The sequence below is a fragment of the Magnolia sinica genome, chromosome 3 (genome assembly GCF_029962835.1).
Source record: "Magnolia sinica isolate HGM2019 chromosome 3, MsV1, whole genome shotgun sequence".
Classification (NCBI taxonomy): Eukaryota; Viridiplantae; Streptophyta; class Magnoliopsida; order Magnoliales; family Magnoliaceae; genus Magnolia; species Magnolia sinica.
In genome coordinates, this window is record NC_080575.1 from 102,905,837 (window position 1) to 102,917,022 (window position 11,186).

Consider the following 11,186-nt stretch of genomic DNA (forward strand, 5'->3'; position numbering starts at 1 on the left):
GATAGGATCATCAAATCTTTGTGATTTCTTAGGAAGTGCCATCAATCAAACGTACACCTCACGTGATGATGGAGAATTTAGATATTGATTAAACCTTTTTTAGAATAATAATTATGAATCTTTACTTTCCTATCCACATAAATAGTTAGCATCATCCAATCAAAGTGATTCCAAAGAGAGACTGGCAATAGAGGCCAGCCTCGTATGATGGAAAGTCCATATATATTAATGTTTGGATTTCTCTCATAAACAAAATGGACCATCTATATTACTAGGCGTTATTAATTGATTGTAATAAGAGTCTAATTACTGATTTGGACAGTCCATGTGGGGCCCACCAATGATTCCCTATCCCAGTGAAAAGTTGCTCGAATCCTACTCATCTAATCAAATAGATGAGAACGACATTTGATTTTATTTTATTTTATCCCACCTAAGATCAAGTCCCTTGATCTGATCACCATGACTATATGATCAATGGCAGAAAAGTCACAATCATTGATTTGGAAAGTCCATCATGTGGGCCCATCATTGACTGCCCATCCCTCATAAAAGTCGCCTTGATCTGATGATACTCACCATCCAATCAATGGGCAAGAAATGAATAATTCATTATTATCATATTAAAAAAAACATCACATTGATTGGTAGGAAAGTGCAGTCAGATGTGGGCCCCACATCATGGATGGACTAAGTCTTGCCATAATCAATTTAAAAATGGTAACTAAATAAGAAAAATATATTGGAACTGCTTCAAATTCAAATCTCAAGTAGCACAACCAAACATCCTATCACCCATTTAAAATTAAATACATTATCCAATTCAAAATACAATGAACTAAAAGATTATAAAATCTCAAAACTGTCTCCAAACAGGGCCTAAAATTCTGCTTACCAGCTTCTTATTTTGATGGAATGATAACATGCGCTTCTGTGCACTCCGGACTGATTTCATTAGGCCAATGTTTCTCTAACAACACTATAATTCAAATATTTCCTCCCCACCCATTTATTTTTTGTACAAATATTCTATGTTACAAACAAAATCAACAAGCCACTTGATCCCAAAACTTAGAGATCTCTTCAAAGATGGGCAGTCTCCTTGATCGTGATGGGGCCCACTCACTCATTAGCTGATCAAGCCCTTCGACGATCACTTCTTCCAGGTTAAGGTCCATAGGCAATGAAGGAAGGTCTGGCTGCTGCGATTCGATTTCTTGTAACAATTCGTTGGCCCGAGTCGATGTCCTGCAGTCATCGTAGCCCAAAATTCTCCCTTGGAGAACATTATCGAGAATGGACCGTGCCTCATCATACCGGCCCTGCTTGATTAAGCATTTGCTCAGGTTGCAGCTCTTGTTAGCATCAGGTTCAATCTGTTGGGCTTTTCGGTATACGGCTTCAGCTGCCGCATAGTTTGATTGTTGCATGTAAGCCCACCCCAAATTTCCCTGCCATGGCATAAGAAGCTAGGCCCAATGAGAAAAGAAACAAAAGTAAAAAAGAAAAGCAAAACATTGATTAATTGAAAGGGTAGAGAGCACCCAGCTAGCTTTACATTCACTCCACAAATAAAGCCGTTGGGTCGGGATTATATATAGTCGTTGGATTTGGGTTCATGTCCATTGATCCAAACCATTGAAATAATGAGATTAGCACTTGGTGGTTGCCTCAAAATTTTTAAGACTGAAAGATCATGAGCATTTGATAAATGGGTCATTTAAACAATGGTTCATATTCTAATGAAAAGGCTTGAATGATTAAATAGTTAAAGTATTTCAATATGAGAGTTCCACTTTTTTGTAAGAAAAGATATGAGGGTTAAATTTTGGTACATCCCATCCATAGTGACACCCATTATATTAACGGTTTGGATCTCATCCAAACATGACTTTAGATCCAATGGATATATTCAAAGACGTTTCTAAAATGGACTGTCAAAAGAAAACTACTTTTGTCTTTTTCTTTTTCTTTTTTTTAATTTTATTATTTATAGCATGCAAAGTATTTTAAAGAAAAGGTATTCAGGTAATTTATAAGGCGAAGCCATGATGTCCATTCAAAGTATTTTAAACGAAAAGGGTACAGACATTCAAAACACCTTCGTTTGGAAGGCATGTTGAGGTTAGAGCATATATCTAAAATCACAATGATCAAGCAATCTTAACCATTCAATTTAAATATATGAAAAGGGATGATTAGAAATTAAAAGTGAGGAGTCCAAGTTCCAAGGGTACAATAAAATGCTAATTATCATGTTTTCAGTGTAGTTCACAGGCCATGCCTCATCCTAACTAGGTCAGCTATTTGGATGGTCGGCATTGAGTGTGGCATGTGCATGATTGAAAAGTCACCACCATTTTGAAAATTGTGATGAACTATCATTGAAGTGAAGCCAATAAAAGAAGGGCCGCCCACTCCAGTCGTACTGACATCATCGCAGTGGTACCAGTGAGATGAGGGGCTAGGTGATGTATCCAGATCATCCAACCCATCCATCAATTACGTTAAATTGTCTCAACAACCCCTAGGGTCCCATACTCAAGATGGATCCAAAACTGAAGTAGACAACAGAAAAGGTAACAAAAGGGGAACAGCTGAGTGGCTAAACAGCCTGAGTTTTAGCTTGACCATTCACAACATCTGGATGGAGGGTCTAAACGGATTGGATTCTATATATACAAGACATTAGTTCCCCAACTCTAATAAACGGTGGACGTTCTCTCTCAACTAGCTATATGGCCTACCTGAGTTTTTGATTGGGACTTGGTTTGGCTGGTGACCACAACACCAGCCAGCTAACTGGTGTCAAAGCTCAGTGGGCCCCACCATGATGTACATGTTTTATCTATGATGTCCATCTATTTTTTCAGCTCATTCTAGGGCGTGAGCTTAAAATTAAAGCATATCCAAAGCTCAAGTGGACCACACCACAGAAAATAGAAAACAGAAAACAGTGTGGATAATGACGTCCACCATTGAAACCTTCCTAGGGCCCATAGTGATGTATATTTGTCATCTAACCTATTCATAAGGTCACACAAACATGAACGAAGAGAAAACACAAATATCAACCGGATTCAAAACTTCTATGGCAGCCAAGAAGTTTTCAATGGTAAATGTTCAATCCCTGCTATTTCCTGTAGTGTGGTCTACTTGAACTTATGAGCTAGAAAAATGAATAGAAGGCATGGATAAAAACACAAACATCATTGTGTGGCCTACAGAGCTTTGACACCAATTAGCTGGCTGGTTTTGGAGTCACCAGCCAAACTATCCTTTTTATTGAGCTGATCTTTGAGGTGAAACGTCCGATGAACAAGTTAGATTCCATGAAAACATTATTGGGTCTTCCATGTGGCTGGTACTAGTACCACTGTAAGTTTACGGTACATGTACCTAAAGCTAGGCATGGAGTCGAGTTAGGCCTGACCCAAACTCGATCCGATTTGGTACCGAGTCTAGCATGCCTGAGCTGCCAGGCTTAGAAGAGTAGGATGAGAGAGAGAGAGAGAGAGAGAGAGAGAGAGAGAGAGGAGGAGGAGGAGGAGGAGGAGGAGGTGGTGAGTGTCTGCCAGATAAATGAATAATCTTTGAGGCATATATATATATATATATATATATATATATATATATATATATATATATATATATATATATACATAAAGAGAGAGAGAGAGTGTCGAGTTGGGTTTTAGATCGAGTCGAGTCTGACTGGATCGAGTTTTGGGTCCAATTGGGTTGAGTTATTGGGCAACTCGGACTCGAATCAATTTGAGTTTGGATTGGGTGAAGCCTACTCCGTTCGGACTGACTTACCCATTCGATTCGGTTCAGGTCAACTCGAGTCTGAACGAGTCAGCCGAGTCTAGTCATCCTGTGCTCAACTCTGCATGTACCTTGCACCATTCATACAAAGAAACCTACTTTTTACAACCACTTTGGTAGTTAACTTTGCTTGTGTCTTGCCAGTTAAGATCGTTGCATGGGTCACCTTATTGGGTCCATATGTTAAGATAGTCAAAAGAAGATTAAAACCATTAATATATTTGATTTCATGTTATGCAGGGGCTAAACAAGAAAAAATTGAACAGATGCTTCCCACCATCATTGTGTAGATGGATTTATAACATTGAAAATAAAATATTCAATGACTCGCATTCAACTCCAAAAATCAAAAGACACACATGTATATATGTATGTATGAATGCATTTTTTTAAAGTGTGATTATAAGAAGGTATCTTATTTATGGTTGTAGAATGAAAATGGAGCGAAACAGGATGGCCATCCTAAGTCGCAACCTAGGCAAAACTAACTTCGATTTACAAATCAGTGCCCCTTCGTGTTCATTCCATGTGCTAGATTTATTAAGTATATAAAATAAATTAAAGCAGCTAATTAAGTGATTAATGTGTAGTAATTACCAAGACTCTAGAAGTCTCTTGCTTGATTGAGACCTGGAACTTCTTGCCATGAGACCGGGCCGTCTTGGTGGCCTTGCCATTGAAGGCGTCACCTTGATATATCATCCAAAGCTTCCGCTTCAACAACTCAATCTGCTCTTCAACTCGCCCGCATTTCTAACACAATCATTTATCACCACCACCATGATCATTTTTAGCTCTAGCACAAATGTAGGAAAAAAAGACTAATTCAGCTTTCCATGTAACGGTCCAATGTAACATACCTTGTAGAGGTCAATGAGGACATTGTCTAGGGATTCTTGGGCTTGTTTGGAGCAACGATCCCTAAATGACTTGATGGCTTCGATAGCTTCTTCGGTCCGATCTAGTTGCTTCATCACCACCGCCATGTCTTTAAGTGCGCTGTCGACTTTATCTCCGGCATTAATTGCCTTCCAAAACCAAACAATCGCAGCTTCTGGATCCTTCTCCACCAACTGAGGAAAATTGCCATGCACCAAAACCCCATTTAAGAGTGTAAACTTGAACATGACTGTATAGAATTCTGTACTGAGATGATAGACAGTGGAATCAATTATAAAAAGTCACATACTCATATTTTCTAAAGAGAGATGATCACACCCAACTGGTGGTAGGTCCAACTAGTTGATGTGTGGGGGTCCACCATGGTGTTTACATCTCACCCGTCCAGCAAGGTTGTATCCCACCATGGAAGCAACATAATTCTAGCATCCCACGGTGGGCCCCACCTCGTGGCTATTCTGCATCTCACAAACCTCACCCCAGCATGGAGATACAATGCATCATTGTAATCACACCAAGATGCTCCTGCATCGTCAATGATACGTGGACATCTTGGTGCGGACATCCAGGAAAGCATCGTATCTCCACACTGGGGGTGGGGTGGCCAACGAGGTGGGACTTATGGTGAGACCATGAGTTTCGAAGACCCGTGCGACGCAGGGGTTGCCCACGGGGAGGACTTGCCTGGGTTTGCCTGAGAGAGCCAAGAATATAGAAATAAATCGATGCTCTCCCAATAGCTCTGGAGTTTTTGATGCGTTGGTTGGTTGTTCACTATCAAAGTGGTATTAGAGAGGGAGCCCAGTATTCGAGTCTCCTTATCGATATAGGTGGACGATGTGGGGGCATCTTGGTGCAGACATCAAAGAAAGTACTCTATCTCCACACTAGGGGTGAAGCCTCAGACCCAACCAAGCTCCATATATATATACTAACTAATGCATTAGGGCATTATTTGTGAGTTCCAATGCATAAGACCTAGGGCCCATTTGGATGTAAACAAAGGTCTATTCTCCAAAGACTACCAAGGTCGGCCGTCTTCGATGGGCTATTCGGGTTATGTTTTCTTGGACTAGCTATTAGGTTCACCATTCACCAAATACATTGGAATAGGGAGTAAAATTGGACTAGGCACATATGAGAAGAGTAAGATGGGTAGTGGCACATGTAGTACTTACAATGCATATGCACAATGACACATATGGTGTGTGTAGGGCATTGAAGATTGATGGTGACACGTGTCATAAATAAGCTGCTCGAAGATAAATGGTCACACATGTGAAACATTTGGCACATATGATGAATGCATAAAATGTTGGAGTTGTGCACTAAAAAATAAATATGAGCCCTAATCCACTAGCCATGTGGATGTGATAGGTTTGATCTCTGCCGTCGATTTTGATGATCATAGGTCCTTCTAGACATATGTGATATGCTTTTGATTAAATCAATATGACTTAAACTCACATGATATTGATTGTGTAAGAAATACATCATTTGATCCTTGAGAACTTGAGATTAGACACAATGGTAACTGATTGGGGAGAGTTGAGTTCCATGATCTCGGTATCTTGATGAGTCATGATCAACATAGATATTTAAGATACATATATGGCATCATTCTTTAAGATTTATAGGACAATCATCTTATGTGAGGGGACTGACTTGGGCAAAGATGGAAGGTCTCTACCATTGGGAACTGATTGAGTGTTAGTCGTGCCTTTAACCCTTATCTTACATAGGACTGTGAGTGTGCTATGGACATAAGATCCTGATTTAGACTTTTAAATACTTACACTAGTGGATCGAAGTTCAAGTCAATAGTCTGAGAGCCCATTAGTTTGGGTTGTGATCACTTGATTGTGACTTGATAGCGTACAAAAGTTGATCAATTTTTAGACATGGGCGTATAAGGATCTTGGATATTGACCAGACATCTTTAATACACTTTACTAGGCTTTTTAGAGGCCATTAAAAGTGGGTGAAACTAGGCACGTGCATTAGAAATCATTAATTTATGTTAGGGCCAGCATGGATCCACTAGGTTTACTATGGAACTTGTTTATGTTTTAGATCGAATCAAATCAAAGATCATTAAGTGATTTTTCCATTAAGCGTAGTGATCAAATAGTTTAAAAATGGCTCTCTAAATGATATCAACCGTTAAAGGTATATTTTAACCATTAAAACTTTTTTTTTTTTTTTTTACCACACTTGATGAGGATATCATAGTCCACTTTTATGATTGGTATATGATCTAGATATTAAATGAATATTCTAGATATATAGTCGAAAGATTATATAATAAGTATGTTTATGTATGAGGTAGATCAATAAGTATGTATATGTATGAGGTAGATCAATACTTATTAGATCAATAAACTTCTTTTATAATAAGTATATGTATAGGGTACATCAATAAACTTCTTTCATAATAAGTATGTGTATGTATGAGGTAGATCAATGAACTTCCCTGTGGACGTCTCTCTTGATGTGACTGAGAGAGAGAAGTAAGAAGATAGCCGCCACGAGAGATTCTTCTCCCATCTCCCCATCATCATCATCATCATCAGTAGCACCTACTCCATGTATTTTTTGTGGTCCATCCAAGTGCATATATTTTGTCATCCTTAGCTCCTACCAAAGGTTAAATGTTATCTCATAGGATCATTTTCTTTTGTGATAAATGAGAGAGAGAGAACTCCTAAGTTGAGGAATTAACATAAACACTCTTACTACTTGAAAAGCTTTAACCCGATAAATCAGCCTCAGGTAAAATCTAAGACAACTCTTTACTATGTTTATTTTTAAAATTGTGATATTACAACAACAAGTGGGTCGAATGAATCCACTTTAAATAACGAAAAAAATCATGTGTACCCAATAATGTCTATCCACAGAGAAATTTCGTCATCCACGCAGCCAGATGTCACAGCACACGAGGACGCCTTTATTATCAGAGTATGTCAGTCGATTAAGCATGCGAGACGAACCCTGCTAGATTAATTCGCGCACCAAGAGCCACATAGGTGTAACTTTCATAAGATCCAACCCTACAATCAGCTACTCTGAATCATTCTAACCTTAAAGTCCTACATTCATGACCATCAAGTATTCAGGTGGGCCACACCGTATGAAAACGTTGGCATGAGACGCCCACCATTAGTTTTGTGACGGGTCCACCGTGGTGTTTATATGCAATCCAATCCATTCAACCGATGCATCTCATAAGTATGAGATTATTACCCAAAATCATAGTATTCAAAAGCTCAGTTGGACCATACCAAGTAAATTTAGAGGTTTTTAGGTATAATTTTATGGAGTGGCTTAAATAAGTATTAAATCATCTGATTTTGAGGATCAAGAACAAGTAAGAAGTGAAATAACTGATGAACGGTGTGGATTTTACGCAAGATAAGTAGTTTCTCCCACGTGAGAGAAAGTTACACTGTTACGTACCTACGATTCCGACGAACATGTAAAAAACGGAAACAGAATGTCGGATCGGGAAAATAAACCGTTCCGACGAATCCGACCAATTTCTCGCAGCGCGAAAAGGAAACGAAATCTCTTTAAATCACAGACACAAAACGAGAGAAAATGAAATGAAATAAAATAAAATAAAATCGAAAAAAGAAAAAGAAATGAGATTTTCAATTTTCGTATCTAAAGGAAAAATACCTGAACGTGTTTGGCTCGAACATAGGGGCTGTCTCCGTAGGGAACCTTGTGAATAACGTGAAAAAGCTCTCTCTTTTCTCCTTTTCGAGGAGAAATCTTCGAATTCGCTTGGATTTGCATTCTCTCTCTTTCTTTCTAGGGATTTCAGAGATGCTTTCTTTTTCGTTTCGCGAAGAGAAATGCGAATATATAAAAATCGAGAAAGATGAACCTGGACTGGAAATCGTCCTGTTTTTGGTATGTTTGGCATTTATCGCTTTCAGCAGAGAAATATGTAGCGTGTCGGAGGATTGTACCTGGACGCGATTGCGTCCGGATTCATTGGTGGCGTTTTCAGATACTGGATGCGCTCGAGCACAGAGTCGCGGATTTTACTGCTAAAGCCTTTGCTAGGAAGTTACCGCGCAAAGATGCTGGGTGGGGCCCACTGTGATGTTTGTGACAAATCCACACCGTCCATCCGTTTTTAAAGCTCATTTTAGGATGCGTGACAAAAAATTTGAGGTGCGTCCAAAAGTCAAGGTGGCCACATGAGAGGAAACAATAGGGATTCGGTGAGCGCTGTTTAAACATTTCTATGGCCATAGATCTTGAAAAACGGATGGACCAGGTGAGTTTGTCACCAACATCGCGGTGGGCCCCACCCAGTATCCTTGCGCAGGAACAAAGGCGGATTAGCTACTGACACGTCGAGTAGCAATAGTCTTTGCTGAAGTGACGTCATCAAATTATGTGGTTACCATAATGACGTATGTTTTGTATCCACACCGTCCATCCATCGGAAGATATATTTTATTGCATAAGACAGATAATGAGTCAGATCTAAAGCTAGAGAAATTGATGCCCATCATTAAAAACTTCTGAGGGCACAAAAGTTTTCGATCGGGCTGATATTTGTGTTTTCCCTTCTTTAATCATCGGATCAAATCAAAGATCATGATTGATGTTTCAAAGGTGGGCGTTACTCTCTCCACTGTTTTTCGTGATCATCAATCGGAAGCAAATATCAGCTATACATATATCCATTTGAAGAGATCATTTAACAAATAATATTATAGCTGAAGTGGATTAGGGTTACAAATGGATATATGTATATTGTGGATACAAAACATCAATAATGATGGAAGCAAATTGGCTAGTGTATACCACACACCAGCTATATAGCTGTTTTATTGACGTAAGCAAATTCTGTTGGTTTGATCATGAGGTATGTGTTATATCCAAACCGTCCATCCATTTTGCGAGCTTGTCTTAAGGCTTAAGAGGAGAAATAAGATAGATATAACTATCAAGTGCACCACGCTACAAAAACCAATGGGCGATTGAACGTCTACCATTGAAACCCTTTTTGGGGTCACCGAAGTTTTGGATCAATATGAAAATTTTTCTTCCTCTTCATTTAGGTATTTTTGACCTTATGAATAGATTGGATGTAAAATAAACATTATGGTGGGCCCTACGAATTTTTTAATGGTAAAAATCATTATCTCCGCTGCTATTTATGGTGTGGTCCAGATGATCTTTGGATATGATTCATTTTTTGCATAATGCTCTAAAATAATCTCTAAAAATAGATGAACGATGTAGATATAATAAATACATCACTGTGGAGCCCATGTAACTTTGATCTCCTTTGAATCATTCGTACAACTCGGAGCTTGAGGAGAGTCCGTGCTCGTCTTTGCACGACACGTACCTACAACAGCTATATAGCTGGTGTGAGGTACACCAGCCAATCCGCTTCCAATCATGATTTGCCCATAGAACTTAGTGACATCAATTCAGCAGGGAGTCTTCTAACTCAACCTATCAGTAGCTAATCCACGTACCGCTGAGTCAGGGTGACGCTGACAAGTAGAGTAGGGCATTTTTGACCGATCCAATGGATCCAACCCGATCTGAATAGAACTAAAGGCTTGGATTAGTGCGGTTCGAGTAGGATCAGGCAGATTCGACCGTTTATCGGATCGAGTTCGGATCAACGTCAATCCGGACCTATCCGATCCGATTGGATCTGATCTGATCCGGATCTATTATCAAGTATATATATTTTTTAAATATTTTTTAGTTTTTACTTTTTTTACCCATTTTTATTTTATCTCTTTTATTTTTTAGTTTTTACCTTGCACTCGAACGTCTGGTCATAACCTGTCAATTTCTTGAAAACGGTGTACCACTCTCCATAGTCCATGCTCATCCACATGTACTTTGTGCCCCGAAATATCATTCATGCAATTTATCCACTCCATCCATCTCTTTTAGTAGGTAATTTTAGGGCTTTATCCCAAAAATGGAGTGTATCCAATCCTCAAGTGGAGCACACCACCGGAAACAGTGTGAATTGAACATCTACCGTTGAAAATTTATTGGGGGCGAAAGAAGTTTTAAATCGAGCTAATATTTGTGTTTCCCCTTAATCCATGTCTTTCTGATCTTTTGAATAGGTTGGATGATAAATAAACATCACTAGGTCTTATAAAGTTTTCAACGGTGGAAATCAATACATCTACTTTTTCTTATGGTATGGTCCACTTGAGCTTTGGATATGCATCAATTTTGGGTTCAACCCCTAAAATGATTTGGAAAAATGAATGGACGGCGTGGATAAACCGTATGCATTCACGGTGGGCCTAACAGAGTTTACTCAATACGATAAGAGCATACTAAGTAACATACTATAACTATCCCGTTTCGTGTGAGACACGCCATCGATACAGCTGGTGTAGATACGTGTCGTGCAAAGACGAGCCCCGACGCGCCTCGAGCGCCGAGTTGCA

General features: G+C 39.1%; 1 protein-coding gene across 2 annotated transcripts; it reads right to left on the bottom strand.

Moving 5' to 3' along the window:
- Positions 1-771: 771 nt before the first annotated feature.
- LOC131240478 (protein SULFUR DEFICIENCY-INDUCED 1) lies at positions 772-8,668 on the bottom strand. Of its 2 annotated transcripts, none has more exons than XM_058238735.1 (4): positions 8,410-8,668; positions 4,689-4,901; positions 4,426-4,581; positions 772-1,469 (listed from the first exon to the last, which is right to left on the bottom strand). In XM_058238735.1, the coding sequence occupies exons 1-4, from the start codon at positions 8,527-8,529 to the stop codon at positions 1,047-1,049; spliced, it is 912 nt and encodes a 303-aa protein (XP_058094718.1). In that variant the 5' UTR covers positions 8,530-8,668; the 3' UTR covers positions 772-1,046. The 2 variants fall into 2 exon arrangements, with proteins under 2 accessions (XP_058094718.1, XP_058094719.1); XM_058238736.1 differs by having other exon boundaries at positions 772-1,451; positions 8,410-8,666.
- Between the last annotated feature and the right edge of the window lie 2,518 nt (positions 8,669-11,186).

What these genes read in the sequence shown, in the direction of transcription:
- LOC131240478 (XM_058238735.1), bottom strand. Translation starts at nt 8,529, where the DNA reads ATGCAAATCCAAGCGAATTCGAAGATTTCTCCTCGAAAAGGAGAAAAG. An exon ending in TTCGAGCCAAACACGTTCAG is followed by an intron (nt 4,902 to 8,409) that starts GTATTTTTCCTT and finishes AATTTTCCTCAG; the next exon opens with TTGGTGGAGAAGGATCCAGA. An exon ending in AAGAGACTTCTAGAGTCTTG is followed by an intron (nt 1,470 to 4,425) that starts GTAATTACTACA and finishes CATTGGGCCTAG; the next exon opens with CTTCTTATGCCATGGCAGGG.